The sequence below is a fragment of the Cydia strobilella genome, chromosome 7 (assembly GCF_947568885.1).
Source record: "Cydia strobilella chromosome 7, ilCydStro3.1, whole genome shotgun sequence".
Taxonomy (NCBI): Eukaryota; Metazoa; Arthropoda; class Insecta; order Lepidoptera; family Tortricidae; genus Cydia; species Cydia strobilella.
The window spans coordinates 17014236-17030893 of NC_086047.1; the positions used below are offsets into that span (position 1 = coordinate 17014236).

At 38.5% G+C, this 16658-nt stretch overlaps 1 protein-coding gene across 2 annotated transcripts; it reads left to right on the plus strand.

Annotated features, from left to right (window-relative positions):
* Window positions 1–1605: 1605 nt before the first annotated feature.
* LOC134743271 (cyclic GMP-AMP synthase-like receptor) lies at window positions 1606–11411 on the plus strand. Of its 2 annotated transcripts, XM_063676681.1 has the most exons (7): window positions 1606–1727; window positions 2541–2835; window positions 3461–3689; window positions 4681–4986; window positions 5337–5543; window positions 5978–6142; window positions 6986–11411. In XM_063676681.1, the coding sequence occupies exons 2-7, from the start codon at window positions 2549–2551 to the stop codon at window positions 7352–7354; spliced, it is 1563 nt and encodes a 520-aa protein (XP_063532751.1). In that variant the 5' UTR covers window positions 1606–1727; window positions 2541–2548; the 3' UTR covers window positions 7355–11411. The 2 variants fall into 2 exon arrangements, with proteins under 2 accessions (XP_063532751.1, XP_063532752.1); XM_063676682.1 differs by lacking the exon at window positions 2541–2835 and having other exon boundaries at window positions 1643–1727.
* The last annotated feature ends 5247 nt before the right edge of the window (window positions 11412–16658 follow it).

Consider the following 16658-nt stretch of genomic DNA (forward strand, 5'->3'; position numbering starts at 1 on the left):
TCAGAACTGCGTTTTGACAAAAAAGGGACCAATCTGTATGTATTTACTTACAATCAAAAAAAGAATTTTCATAATCCGTCCAGAAATGACGGAGTTATGGAGTAACAAACATTAAAAAAATAAAAAAACAAAAAAAGACACAACCGAATTGATAACCTCCTCCTTTTGAAATCTTGAAGTCGGTTAATAATAGACGCGTGAGACGGGCGTACCGGACCGACACCTTCATCCGGTCAGCATATCTTTTTCTCGTTCTCGCTTATAGCTGCGTCCTTATTGGAAGTACGGTGGATCACCTTCCACTCGATCGATCAGAGCTAGACCAAGGTCGCAGTCCGGTACTCACGTCGTTAACAGCTTTAAGAGCTCTTTCCCACTGACGTCCAGTTTTTTGCTTGTGGTACGGTTTTCTGGTTTTTTTAGTAGTATACGTGCTAATATAGTGACATTCACACGAGCATTCTGTTTGCGGGATACTGCACACTGCACGCATAGTACAGAAAACTGGATCCTGCAGAAAACCGTACCCGCAAAAAACTGGACGTCAGTGGGAAAGAGCTCTAACTTGTAACCGCTGTTTGCGTCTCTTTCTAAAATAATATTGTTAATAAAGCGCGACTTGGGTAGACCGTTGATTGTTGATTGTATTAAACTTAATAGGGGGTATTATGCAATGTTCTGCCGCCAGCACACACTACTATTGACACATATTGTAAACCGTTACATACTTATATTATAACAGTTATAACTACATACTACAAATTTCGTTATTTGCCTCTCTATCGCTCGAATATGCAAAAATGATAGAGAAGCAGATAACAACATTTCCATTTTCGTGTTTTGCGGTAGGCCCTCAGTTTGTGCTAGTAGCGCCCTCTACGCGGAGGTTTGCGTAATATTCTCTATTATATTTAATAAAAATAATAGAAAAGGTTACGTAATCGACTTTTTTTAATAGGACTAATCGATTTTTCGTTAAACAATTTTTTTCATCGTTAATGTATATGTATTCCTGCGGTGGCAGCATGGTTCCATTGTTATCGCCTGTCACTATGCCTGTCACTTTCGCACTTACATACTTGTAACGTAACAGACATCACAGGCATGGTGACAGTGACAGGTGATAAAAATGTGACCGTGCTACGGCCGCTGATTCTACTACAGTAACCTTTTTGTATTGAACGATTCATTTCGATCCGTGAATCGATTAATACCTAAGTTCAAATTTCGATTTATTTAATGGTACTAATCGATTTTTATTGATGAATATTTTTAATTCTTGTGAAAAATACTAAATGTAAACATATTTTTTAAGTTTAACCATTCATTTTAAGACATAAATCGCTTACAGAGATTAAATTTCGATTTTTTTAAAGAATTTGCTTTAAAAATCCGCTTTTTTTACTAATATATATTAATAAGTCTACTAATCAACAGTAATAAAACACAATTTAAATTTGTATCTGTATGATTCTTTTTAACACGCAAGTCGATTATTAATATCGATTGTTATATAATTGATTATCCTTTCCCATCCCTAGTGTAGACTGCGCTGGAATTCCCCGAATAATAAAAAAAGATTTTTGTCTCTGGTATCAACTGACGTGCCGCTGTCGATATAAAAGCATTAAAGCAGCCTGTCGTCGAACGTCGAACGAGCAAACAATTTTCGTGTATTATCGCAAGCGCACAGTTTTGTATTAGAATCTCGGGAATACATTCGTTTTGTAAGTTCATAACCTAAAAATAATTATTCTCATTGTATTGTAGCTATATTAAACGTGTGATATACATCTTTAGTTTGTAAATACTTCTGCGCCACGCCCACGCCACTTAATTATCAGTTTCAAGTACATACATTCCTATCCTATTGGATTCAAATAAGTATAGATAATCGGAGTTCATATCGTATTCTAATAAGACTCGTTACTTGTTTACTTCTAATTATAATCGGGTTAGGCATTCATGGGTAATATGTAATCAAAGATAGATATAACTCCGTAATAGATGGATACAGTCTAAGGAAAAAACGTGCCTCGAAAATCACGAAAATTTGATTCTCGTTCAGAGGGCGCTACTAGCTTTGGCCTACTGTCGTATAGATGGCGTTGACGCTTTCGTTTGTTATTTAACAATTTTAACGCATATCAGTGAAAGAACATGGGTCAAAATCATAAAAAAAAATAATGCAAATAAAAAAAAATCATTTATCCATATTTAAATACATTTTATCGTATTTTTCTAAATCTTCATTTTTAGTTTTAAAGTGTGTCGACGGATGGCAGTGAATTTACTAGGGTTACAAAATTTACTATGACAGTACCGCTCTAGTATAAGTTACTCTATGTATGTAATATATAATTTAATATTAGACTTGTTCCTCTACCTATATAGGAGTACTTAATATTATACTTGTGGGCTTCAGGTTGGCCGCTCCATAACCGTAAAAAACTGACCACGAGGTTGAGCTTATAATGTAAAGTAATTAATTTAAAATATAAAAGTAGGTGTTTGGAATTGTGATTTTTTATTTTTTTCAGCCGTAATTATGAGTCAAAATCGCAATCGCACCGACAGCAATAATAGTGACGATGATGAATCACTAGGCAACTGGGCTGTAGCAGGTTTGGTGGGGTTAGCTGGCCTAGCCATAGGTGCCGGAGCTTACTACCTGACGTCATCTTCATCCTCGCAAGCGGAGGAACAGAAGAAAAAAGAAGAAAGGGAGAGGGCAGAGGCAAGACAGCGGGAACAGGCCAGGCAAGAAGCGGAGTACCAAGGAGGATATTCTGGATGGAATTTATTTACCAATGTGGCCTGTGCTGCTGCTGCTGTGTTAGTTCCTTTTTTATTAGACTGAAAGAGTGTCTTACTGCCTCGAAAAATCCTCCCCTCCTTCCCGCCATTTGGTCCTATACAATGCACCACTCTTAACAATATGTGTCTTTGTCCTGCCACTCTGTCTTGGTTTTCCGCTGCCCTGATATCCTGTGGGATCCAGTCTGTAGCTCGGCCCAGTAACTATTTCAGTAAATTACAACAAAGTCATTCTGTTTATACAATAGTTATTTGTTTTACAAGGGGGCAAAGTTATTGTTTAACCGTTCGTGCTAATATTGATTAGTGAACAAGCGAAAGATTCCAAAATTGAACCATGAGCGTTGCGAGAGTTTCAAGGAACAAAGGTTAAACAAATTTTGCCACCGAGTGAAACACAATTTATCACCACACCAATGCAAGGAAAATACCAACCGTAAAATATCAAATCAAATCCAAATGAACGTTTTAAAATATTTATCATTCAAAATGATCATTTAAATGTGAATTCTACTAGCCAACATAAGGAAACTACTCAAAATTTGCATCAGATTACTTTGCCTCACATGTGGATTAAATGCAACTTTCTTATCAGTTTTAAGAGAGCCTTTACCAGCTAGTGTGGTGAAAAATTTATTTCCAGAATGGGATCCCAGATGTCTGCAGCTGCACCCGCCGAGTCTGTGCTGGTTGTCCCGGGTAATCCGTTGATCACAAACATGAATGGACTGCTGCATGACATATATAAGCGGTACATTGCACTGAAGGATGAAGAGTTTGAGGAGCATTATAATGTGTTTATGAAAATATTTTACCGGCTGCATGAGCAGATGAAGGTGGCGGATAAATACTATAATCGCTATTCAAGTACTGTGAGTATCATTTTGTTTTGTTTTTCTTTTGGCCCTTGAGAATAGATTATATTGGCTAAGATGTACACTCACTCACGTACTTATTCACATTGATGTAAATCAATTGGTGTACATGGGCCTACATCCTTGGCCAATGGGCTTCCAGCTGCTTTAATATCATTAGAAGCAACCTTGAAAAACAAACTTATAAGTAAAAGTTTTATTACATATCGCTTGTTACAATATTGACAATACTTTGAAAAATCCATTGACCAACTCTGATTAGTTAATTGATTGATTGATCTGTATAAACCGGAAATGGCTGAATAAATAATAGTTATTTGTGCAACAAGAGAGGAAAGTTGGTTTTTCTTGCGAGTGTTTATTTTGAGTCCCGAGAAAGCGAAAGACTCTATAATTAAATCACGAGCGAAGCGAGTGATTCTAAGTTAGAATCTTGAGCGTAGCGAGGGACTCAAAAACACGAGATGGAAAATAACTTTGCTCTCATGTTGCACACATAATTTTTCACCTCAGTAGTGAGAACATATTAAACGTTAAAATGTATTTCGAATTACACAGAATAATAAATGAAGTGGCAGTTCATGGCCTTCACTAAAATAAAAAGCTACTTTGTTTCACTCCCTGGAGTGAGGAAAGTCGCACTCCAGGGAGTGACGAAAGCACGAAAGTAGGCTTGTTTGAGCTGCTGAGGTGAAAAAGTAATTATCTTCTTTTTATTATAATGTATGTACCAGATGACGATCATGATGTTTACACATGACAACCGACACAATTTATACCTAACAATGTTAATTTTTTATTTATTTAACTGTTGATATTAATCTTATAAACTATTATGACATATCCTATTATTTTAAATATGTATGTATCAATCTTCTGACTTGTAAAATAATATTGCTTTTGTAGGCTTGTAGAATGATCATTGCTTTGTATTTGTAAACGAAAAACGATATCACTTTTGCAAATACATTGTACCTATTAATTTCAGGTACAATTCGCGGGCAGCCACTATGACCGCCTGCGCATCAACAAGCCCGATGAATTTGACATGGACATCATCATCGGTCTGCCTGTCAACCTCAAGGAAGCCCCCAAGCCGGCCAACAGCGACATAGTGCTTGAAGCCAAGGCCCCCGGATTCATACAACTAAAGGCTGGGACACAGTTCCAAAACCTGCCCAAGAGAGATGGCGCGGACTGGCTCATCAATAGGACTGCGCATGAGTGGTTGGATGAGAGAAACTATTTGCTCCGCTCGAAGTTTACAGACTGGTTTAAAAGCGTTGTTAACAAGGTAGAAAACCTTTTTGATTCTGTGTGCAAATTAACAAACTTATTATATATATTAATTTTATTTGACATGACTCTGTATGTTACAATAGTTTTTGCATCTTTCTGACAAAAACTTTATGACCTAAACCTAAAACAGTTAAGCAGCAGAAAAATTATAGACCTATAGTATGTATCTACAGTAAGCTGCAGAGATTACTGACCCCCCATACAGACTTGTTTGCAGCATTGTTTCTGCAGACCAAGACTATCTAAGTTGCATTGATTCAACTTTCACCCTAGACTAGGCGTCAGTAATTTTTTACCTTACCCTCAATTTTCTTTTTTTAGGCTGTTAGCATTCTCTTTTTACAGGCAATGAACAGTTTTCCCGCAGACCCATCATCCGGTCGCCGCGTGGTGAACGTGGATGGTATTCCGTACACCTTGCGGCTGTCGTCGAGCGGGCCCGCCATCACGCTCATCATCGTGAACTCGAAGGGGTTCCGGCTGGACGTCGATCTGGTCCCGGCCCTCAAGTTCCCTAAAGAACGCTGGCCTATCTGCAGACCGTATAGAAAGGTAGGACTTATAATCCTCGTGAGTCCCAAAATACAAAATATTGTACCTATACTTAGTAGCTCTCGCGAACATAACTTAAAACTGAACAAATGTATGGCTCCTCCATTTTGAAAAGTTCCCAAAAACTGAAGACATAAAATGCCTATATTCAATCATGGAACCTGCTCACAAAATTTCATGAGTATCGGTTGCGAATTGCGACCCGGAGAGGAGAACATTCGAACATACGAAAGCATTTTTGCCTAATTCGAAACGGAGACCTGTTTACGTTCTTATTCTTTTTAGTTCACAAGCACTGAGCGAATTCATTCTATCTCGCTCGGCATTTCTGCTGACGTCAGCATCTACTTAATTCACTTTTTTTCCAAGGCATTTGGACAAGAGATCGAATGGCAAATTGAAATGAAAGATGTAGACAGATTTTTTTTTCGCAGGTGCCTGACAACTGCAACCACCACGATATATTCATGGTGGTGCCGAAGCCTATGAAGGGCGGGCTGAACCGCTACGACACGGACCGCTCGTGGCGGATCGCCATGCACCTGCAGGAGCGCGACATCATGCACGCCACCGAGAACATGCGCCAGGCCATACGACTGGTAACGTACCCCTGTTACACTGTTGAAAACCGCCACATGTTCATGGTGGTGGAGCCTATGAAGGGCGGGCTGAACCGCTACGACACGCACATCGTGCACCGAGAACATGCGCCAGGCCATACGACTGGTAACGTACCCGTGATACACTGTTGACAACCGCCACAGGTTCATGGTGGTGGAGCCTATGAAGGGCTGGCTGGACCGCTACGACACGGACATCATGCACCGAGAACATGCGCCAGGCCATACGACTGGTAATTCATATTCATTTTATTCTATTGTTATATTCATACCCCAGTTTGACGGTGCAATTTGGTTTGAAAAACTAACTGAAACGACGTAATTTTAATTTTTTTTTGTCTTGCTCTTTGCTCTTTCATATCTCAGTGGTACATGTTTATCAATTCTTATTCTAAGAAATGAATCACTTGTTTAATGTTTGTAATAAGTAAATTCTATTTTCAAGATAACCTGTTCTCGTATTATTGTTATACTTATCATCATTTAGAAACATTGCATAGATATCGAAATACATAAATAGCAGAGTTATCATGTAAATAAGTAAATAAAAACAGTAACATGTAAGTAAGTAATGTGTTATATAAGTAAATGTGATAATGATAATATTTACACACCTAACCTAATTTTAAATGCGAAAGTTGGTATGTTACTATTAAACTATTAGGTACTTAATCGATTTTGATGAATTAAACTCTTGTATCCACCTCTAGGAGAGAACTAGGGACATAGGCTAAATTCAACTATATATATATCCATCGAATCTACCTTATAAGGGATAATAGTACTGCCAAACAAGCATAGTAAGTAACATTTCTTTTTCAGATCAAAAAACTCCGCGATTCCCAAGGTTTGAACAAAATAGCGAGTTACTACATCAAAACAATCTTCTACCACGAGGCCATGGCCCGGCAAAACGAACCCCATTTCTGGCGCAACAGCCCATCATATCTCTTCAGTATTATGGTAAAAAAGTTCATCGAACATCTAGATTCCGGGGAAATAGCTTATTTCTGGAACAAAGAAAATAATCTCATAGGCTATATTGAGAGATCCACTTTGACGGGTTATGCGAATAAACTGAAGAAACTAGTACCGATTTTGGACGACCCGTCCAAGTATAAGTGGGCTGCGAAGTATTTGCTGACGGAAAGCCAGTTTAAGGAGTACAACGATAAATTCTTGCACATTTAAGAAGTGACTTTTTTGGCCGGATGCACGATAAAACGTAGGTATTTGTCAGAATATGAATCGCACAAATTGTATGTAAGATGTGTAGTCTAAGAAAAGATCGTGTCCATGAATTGGACACCTGAAGAAGATGGCGCTGTATGGCGCAAAACTTTGTGGTAAAGGTTTTCCTATAGCTCGTTTTTTTTAGCATTAGAAAGAAGGTAAGCGATCTTGACGTTTCTTCTATATTAAAAATCACTTTAAAAAAAAGACAGCAAATATGTTACAATTATAAAGCATATACGTACGATCTTTTTCATTCTTTTTCATAAGTAGAATAAACTACATTTTTTAAAAGCGTTTTTCAATATAAAAAAAGACGTCAAGATTGTTCACCTTTTTTCTAATGCTAAAAAAAAGAACTGTCAACTGTTTGTGACAACTGTGTGTGTGAAGAACTGTTTGTGTGAGCGATGCCGTCATATAGCGGCCGTCTCCATACAAAATATATGAATGGAGTATTATTACAGAATAAGTAACCGTATTATTATCGTATTGTTATGTATGGTATTATTTTGTATGGAGACGGCCGCTGTGACGGCATCGCTATCCTAGGAAACCAGAGCTTTACTGAATTATCAAACGTCAACTGAAAATTACCGCAAGGATATAGGCGCCATCTACATTATCTGTCAAATTCGGAGAAAATATATTTTTTTCCACAAATAACGGCCAAGCATGTTGCTACTTAAACTTTTTTTTTATGGATGGAAAAAAAAATAGGTTTAAAATTTATGATAATAAATTATTTGCATTTATGAATAATTTATGGGTAGGTAGGTAGTTCTTTTTTCCGACGATGTCTCCATACTAAAAATGCGTAACGGAAGTGTTGTGTTTGTCCACTCAGTAATGTTTATTTTTAAATACACTAATTTGATTTCATAAAACGTTTTGATTATAAATATTGTACTAATAAGTTTTTAGAAAGTATAATTAAAAGTTGTGCAAGTACTTAATTCCATAAGGTACGGGAGATACAACCCTTGTCGATAAAAAAAAGAAAATCTACCCTTTAGTTTATGTGCTTAAGTAAATATTTATGAAGCAGCTATTTATACAGGGTGGATTAAAAATAAGTGCATTCCCGTTGCCAGGGAGGTTTTGGGATTCTATTTACTCCCCCATAGAAGCGAAAAAAAAATTTACTCTCCCATAGAAAATGGACCAGCCAAAATGTATGAAATAGCCAAATTTTTTTCGCGATTTCGGGGTTGGTCCTATCCCAAAACCTCCCTGGCAACGGGAAAGCACTTATTTCTTAGCCACCGTGTATAAGTATTATTATATTGTGTGTCATAAAATAATACCGAAAGATTATTTAGATAAGATTATAACTTTTCATTTAAAGATATATAAATATTAATAACTATTTACTTAAAATAATTGATTAATTTAGGTACTACATACGGTACGGTACGGTAGTATGACATTGACATTACATTAATAAATAAATTCACAAAGGTGTGTCCGACTCCTCGTCACTTCATACTAATTTTATAAATTAGTACGAAATGACAAGGAGTAGGACCGATCTTTTTAATACATGTATCTGTCGGCGGCCGATCGTAGATTAAGATCAGGCAGGTCGTAATGTTCCTGTGTCATGTTTTGACTATAGTCACATTAAACCAGTAGATAGGATAGGTTCGTTAGGTTGCTTCAGATGCCCGAAGGGCTGTGCCCAGAAATAGAAACTGTCGACTCAGGGAACGAGTCAAAGATTTTCACGTTCCACAATATGCCTAGGATTTTCACGATATGCCTGATCTTACGATCGGCCGCCGACATATCCATAGCAAGCGGGTTAATTGCGTCTATGGGGCAATAGGAAAAGCAACTGTCAATTTGATTATCTTTGGGAAAAAATGTACCATCGTCTAGAGCGCCATCTACGCTTACTTTTTGTTTTTACCGGCCTTCCCCATCCCATAGGTCCATAGCACTAATCAGACATACAAGTCTCAGCTTAGGTACTGTGTTCACATTCTTGATTTGTTTTTGATATGACATGAGCGATTATATCATACCACTCATATTATGAATACCACTCTAGTGTTTTTTCAAACCAAATTGTGTTGAATTTTCTTGTACTTACACAGGTATATAAGAAATATAATTAAGTAGGTTTAGTAGTAAATACACAAATAAGTTATATGTAAGTATGGTGCTTATGAAGTGCCTATATCCTCGCGTATAGCAATATAAATATATATATCTAAAATATTAAGATGTATTGATAGTAGAAGAGATGTAGTCTAAAACAAAACGTTCACCTAATAATTTGACAGCTGTAGGGCTAAGATGATCGAGTTTTTTATCATCTGTCATCATGCCTGTCACGTTCTACCCAATATGTAAGTGCGAAAGTGGCGCATGACATGACAAATGATAAAGATGCGATGATACCGCCGCTGAAAGCGTGATAGCGCGGTCCTGTGCCATATGTTTTGTGTTCACTAGTGTGTCAAACGTAAGCGTTTGTTAACTCAATTTACCACATAATGTAGGCTGTAGGGAGCCTAACAAATTTATTATAGACTTTGCACATGTTATATAATATACGAAAACGCATCTTTCCTTACTTTCTTTTTTTGAACGTCTGGCGGTCTAAGGGTTAAAAAATAGTGACTAATAATAATAAGAAGTGATTAATTAAGTTTCTTTGTTAGTAGCCCAGTATTGACGAATGATTTATTTTATTTGACGTATTGTTGTAACTTCAGAACCGGGTCATTTTGAAAATCGAAAATAGGTATTAGCTAAATTAGAAGCACATGATCCTCTAAAAACACCTAGACGACTGTAATAGTACATTATGATACAAGTGAGCTACGTTGGTCATTACACACGACACGAGGCGATATTGTGCGCGCGAGCTGTAAGCGAGCGCGCAATAAGAAAGCCGATGTGTGTAATGACCAATGCACACGCGTTTAATACGACGTTTTTCAATACACTTGCGAGGAAAAAAAGAAAACTTTCATATTAATCAAATTTTAATTGTTAAAACAGTAAAAGTCTTGCATCTGTCATACTGCCGGCCGCCCCTCGCCCAGGCCGCGGGGGGCGCCGGCGCCCGCCAGTCCGCGTGGTAAAATCTACTCGACAAATTTAAGAAGGCTCCGTTTCCATACATATTATAAGCAATCAGTTACCTTCTTGACTCAGTCGGATTATCATTCATTTATCTAACAAGTTCTATAATATAATGAAAAAGAACGCGTGTTTAATATCTAGGATTATGAGCCTAAAAGCGGTTCAATAACTTGCATGTTACGAGCAAGTGTGTTGTATCTCAAGTGTTGCCAACGTATGAAGTGCTCCGATTTTCGATATTACCCCGTTTTCGATGTTAACCCAATGCACGTTACCTGTGCTTTTTCTGACTTCGCATTTATCTTTCTTTACTTTAATTGTTTCGTCCGTAATATCCGTAATGTTATATCAGTAATCATTATTGTTACAGTCGTGTTTAGAAAAAACGCATAGAAATATGTACCTATTCCATTATTAGGTGTATTTCACCTGATAAAAAAAACGACATTTGAGTCTGACTGAATTAACCCTTAAATGCATGATTTTATATTTTTGGTTGGAAAAAATGTTTTTAATAAATAATGTTTAAATTTTTTCTGTTGAATCTGTGAGCTGCAGCTGTCCAATGCTTTGTATACATTTGGCAACAATATGCATTTAAGGGTTAACATTTTGGCCGCCACGTCTTTTTCATTGATTGAGGGATGTGATGTGAGGAGGGTCTACCGCGAACGTCGAAAATCGAAATTTCGTTATCTGCCTCTATCGCTCTTGCATATTTAAGCGGTAGAGGCAGATAATTAAATTTCGATGTTCACGGTAGGCCCTAAAAAGGTACATTTTTAATTTTAAACAGTACCGTTGTTGGGTACCTATTGCTATTTAGTTTATGAATGTTTTTGTTTTGTAAGGGTGCAATGACCTACGTTCCTATGATAACTATAATGACTGATGATTGTAATAAATGATTAACCACCGATTTGTCTGTATTTTATTTGTTAAAGCATAACATTGCCTTTCCTTGTTTAGCAGTCGGGTAAAATGTGTATTAGAACGGGAACAGTAGCTCAATGCTAACAGTGGCTCAGTCGCCCAAATATTGCTATACACCTTTACGTGTTAGAATAACCATTGCTCGTCCATTTGAATTTGTTCGATTACTAAATGTTTCTGCTGTATTAGCAGGGAAGCAAATAGATTCTTTCGTGTTGGAATTAGGTTGAGTGAGCCACTGTACCCGGCTATTTTTTCCGAGTCACTGTTCCCTCCTTGACCCTACCTATAAAAAAGTAGGTAGGAAAATGTAGACTACTGCCTTGTTACAAACAAACTACAAGGTAATTAAACGTTCACGTCACGTTTTAACGTTCTTTTAAGGTAATTAAAAACCGCTAAGATAGGCTATGTGTATTACAATATGCTTCATTATGTCTCTCCCATAACTTGATTTGTAGAAGTAGTATGTTAATGTTATATCATAAGTATTTGCAAAATGAAATGCTAAATTGTACCTAAAGTCCAACTACGAGTAGCACTTATTGTAGCCGTAGAACTAACCATAACTAACGGACGGACGTACAATTACATATCTACCAAATGAAAACTTAATTACAATTCGACGCATAGGTAATTACTTACTACTACGCATAATTAGAATACGCATAAGCACAGAATAAATAATAGTACTATAATCGAATTTAAACTGTTGTGAGACATACTAACATTAAATCATTTTACGGTTTAGACTCACTTGTTTTAGTCACTGGCGCGACATGTTTCAGATAGCCTAGGTCTCCTTTCTACTAGTGCACTATTAGTGCTTGAGAAAGGAGACCTAGGCTCTCCGAAACATGTCGCGCGAGTGACTAAAACAAGTGAGTCTAAACCGTAAAATGATTTAATAGTACTATACCGTACATAAAGAATACTTCCTATAAAACCGAAGTTAAACAGCGATTCAGGGACGAATCATGCTGTTGCTTCTAATGTATGGCATTATCCCTTTCGGCTGTTTAGGGTTGTCAAAATTCAAGTTCTTGTTTATGGTCGAGCACGCAAAGGGACGTCGTTATGCCAACCCTAATAATTGCTCGGAGCAATGCTGAGCCGAACGGAGCCGAGGATGCCCGAAAGGAGGAGTGTCGCCCCACTTTTCCGCCAAATTATGTGAAGTATGCTTTGGAACAGCCATACGTTGTCACTGCGAAAACTGCAAAGTCTGTGAAAAGCTAGCGTAGTCCGTCTTATTAAATTAACTCTGCATAAACGTTGAAGTGACTAAGTTTGGAAGCGCCTATACAAACGTCATATTTTCAAAGGAATATGACGTCATCACTCACTACAAGTCTTTGCGCATAGTTACCTCGGTCCGACTCTATTGCTTTAACAGGTTTTTGACAAGTTTTCAGAGATAATAAAATATGACATTAATGCATCAAGGCGGTTTGTTTACAGAGGACCTACCGGGAATCTTCGCTATCTGCCTCTTTATCGCTCGAATACGCGAGAGTGACAGAGATGTTAGATAACGAAATTTCGATTTTCTTGTTTCGCGATAGTCCCTGAGATTGTGGTAGTGGCGTCACCTACGTAGAGTTTCGCGTAATATTTCCTATTGATAAAAATAACTGCCGTAACTGACGGGCCTTTTTTGGCATTACTGAGGGGTGGTCTGTGCAATGAGGGCTAACGCGTATGAATTCGCCGCTAGGGGCGCTAGTGTAGATGGTGGTCTTTTCCATAGTTCGAAATGTCAAATGTCACTTGTCACTTCAATGACTGACAGCTGTTCTTTAGTCTTTTGGACCACCATCAACAGAGACGCCTCTCATCTGAGTGAACTGCGTCGTGGATATTCACCGGCCAATTGTCTTCATAAAGCACGTGCCATGGAGACGATCCTTTCTATACCATCCATGGGCACGTGCTATGGATGGTATAGAAAGGATCGCAATCTCTTATGGCAGAATTGTTGCAAAAGTGACCGCTTTCAGCTTTAAATAATAGTTCCTAATCTCTCCGGTGGCGCTAGTTAGGCTCTGGGACATGAGTATAACATGAACCATATAAGGTAACAAATAACCCGACCAAATTACGTAGGTTGGTTTTGGTAGTATTTCGGTGTATGGTGGCGCCGCCTAATTACTGTTTTTTGATGGACACTTTTCATACATAGAGATTTGGCTCCTTTATACAGTCTCCATGCACGTGCCTTCCTAAACCTTGACGTTGGCGGAATCATCGACAATATCGATGGAGCCCACGGATTTAGATTTTAATGGTATAACTTCATGATGGAGCCATAATACCCAAAGATTGATTGATTGAACAGAGGCGCCAACTGGTGAGCAAAAAAACGATAGCCCTCATACAATCACTACGTTCTGTACTGGCCATTACAAAAACTAGGTGCTGTGGCTGTGCTAGACAGGACCACGTCAAAATGACAAAATATTAAATATTAAATCAATTTTACTCGGCACAAATACAAACAATTATGTCTCCTCAAGAATTCAGAAGAACGCACTTCGATTAATATTATCAGAAAACACAATCATAAATTCAAAAACATTTCTGTGGTATCAAAATGTCACCTTTGAAAATTATGAAACATTTGGATGAGCCTTGCCCTCAAGGTAATGATTTGAAGTCCTGACGGAGACATGGGATACAGAGACACCTCAGCCAACATCCAGTGACACCAGTCAGAGGTGTATTTTAAGATTTAGTGCTCTGGGTTTATAGGTAAAGAAGGTGGCCACGAGCGACCGCGAGATTAGGCTCGCGCCTTCCTTTACAGCCCGCGGCCTCGGCATTCTCCCTTCTAGGCCTGGTGATTACTTACTGCTCTTATCTGTAGTTAATGCACACTTGCAGTTTATTGAGGAAGAAAGAAAACGTGTCATCGGTGCCTTGCGTTAGGAAGGGACAAAGTCGTGATTCGTGACCTTTCGCTTCAATTATCGGTTTTGTTAGACAGTAAGAATTCTGTATACCTTAGTATAGCGAGCTGCAAAAGTGCATAATACTCACTTTATGAATGCATTCCTTTCATAAAGTGGGTATGTATTTTGCAGCTGGGTGTACGTAGGTACAGAATGCTCACTGTCTGTGTTGCTACGGCACTACCTATTAGCTATTCTATGACAGCACCCTACACTACACTTTCTACCGGCTTCCTCTAGCTATTCAAGCTAGCTTTCTTCTTTTACAGCGCTTTTATTCCACTTCTACTCAAATGAGTGACCGCGAGAAGGACTGGGTGCCCGTGGCGGCCGGCATTGTCCTCGGGCTGGGGGTCTTGGCCTTGCTCTACAAGTACTGGGGCGGCAGCCGCTCGTTCAACAAGGGTGTCAATAAGCAGATGGGCTATCCGTTCCAGTGCACGTGCGAGTCCAAGACACAGGTACGAACATAGTCATCGGGCTGGGGGTCTTGGCCCTGCTCTACAAGTACTGGGGCGGCAGCCGCTTGTACAACAAGGGCGTCAATCAGCAGATGGGCTATCCGTTCCAGCTAGTGCAAGTGCGAGTCCTAGTCACAGGTACCAACATAATAGTCAACGGGCTGGGGTCTTAGCCCTGCTCTACAAGTACTGGGATGGCAGCCGCTCGTACAACAAGGGCGTCAACCAGCAGATGGGCTATCCGTTCCAGTGCAAGTGCAAGTCCAAGTCACAGGTACTAACAGCAACACTACATGTTTTTGCAATAGTTAAGGCTTACAGTGTGGGTAAGCGAGATGTTAATTGTACCCTTTCTCGCATTTCCACTAGAAAAATACCCTGGGTGAGGGAGTAGTTACACACGATGAAGCATGGTTTAACCTTCTTCACACTAGGCGATACTTGTGATACCAGCGCGCTGTTTACACGCCTTCGTCACCGGGCATGACATTCTCCTGCCAGCTATATGCGGTCGCGGCTGTCGCATCCACCATTGGGCTTACTACATAAGTAATTTGCGACATTTGCGTAATTGCTGCACTCTCTCTCTGCTTAATCCATCATACTATTGATGTTAAAGGCTAATGACGATGATGTGATGATGACGATGATGGACGATGGTAATGGTATAAGTACCAGTGAAAAAATCGAATTATATCCTTTGCTATTTTCTACCTCCTTGTTTCAGTGCCCGCACAGATGAAGATACATTTTGACAGTCTGACAGGTTATCCAGACAGAGAGAAGAATGACAGCGTCTTTTTGACATAAAAATAAATTTCAAGTGCAAAAGTATGTAAACTGAATAAAATTATCGTCATATATCAGTGTTTTACTAATAACAACATAAAATTAGACGCGATGAATTTCGGGTAGTTGTTCCAGATGTGAGACAATGTTGCCGTGTAGATGTAGGACAGTATTGCCTTGTGACTGGTGAGTTCATTTCAAATAGCTTGCTGAAAGGCTAGACTAGGTTTTTCTAATCTTTCTTGGGTTTCCGTTGGTCTCCCATATACGTCTCCGTAAATAATCTACGTAAATAATCATATAAATATTATGTATAATTTTAGATTGAATAAGTATGTTTCCCTATGTAGCCGTGCCCTAACAGGGTGTCACATGAACAGCTTATAGTTAAGAACACCTGTACCTGCTATGTGATATGCAATAAATGATTTCAATTTCAACACTGTCTCTTCTCAAATCCGCTGACGACATATGCACAACTTTGTCTTAAAACGTAAGGTGACCAAAACACCCGCCAAGGTAGGTTTATTATATTGTGTTGTGTCCCTTGAGAGCGGAAAATAGAAGCCATGCGCTCTTTTTTTGTACGTAAATGCTTGCAACGGTTTAAACTTTACTTAATCTCGTATTAAGAACATTAAGATTAAATCTTTCGAAAATCTCCTATAATAATATAATGGACCGACAACGCTAACGTTCTTTACAGAGGGTTTTTTAAACTCATTATTTTCAATAACTGTGTATCAAATAGGCATTATCACCAAAACATTTCTAAGAAGATCGACAAGGCGATTGATATGATAGTCATGCTTGGCCTCGATCTAAAGTTATTATACAGTGTATCTAAACGATAACATTATCTTTGTAGACATACCAGACACGTGTATTGGCGGGGATTCCCCGCATTATCTTACTGAATTTTATGGTTGGAGCTGGAATCCCTGAATATTAAACTAAATAAAGGCGAAACTATACGGGGAAGTCCCTATTTGCTTCTCCAATATTAGGCTGTCTTCCCATTGGGTACGAATT

Bases quoted from the DNA above. Each gene is read 5' to 3' on its own strand.
- LOC134743271 (XM_063676681.1), top strand. From the start codon at position 2,549: ATGAGTCAAAATCGCAATCGCACCGACAGCAATAATAGTGACGATGAT. The intron at 2,836-3,460 runs GTTAGTTCCTTT...ATTTATTTCCAG, and splicing joins GCCTGTGCTGCTGCTGCTGT to AATGGGATCCCAGATGTCTG. The intron at 6,143-6,985 runs GTAACGTACCCC...TTTCTTTTTCAG, and splicing joins TGCGCCAGGCCATACGACTG to ATCAAAAAACTCCGCGATTC.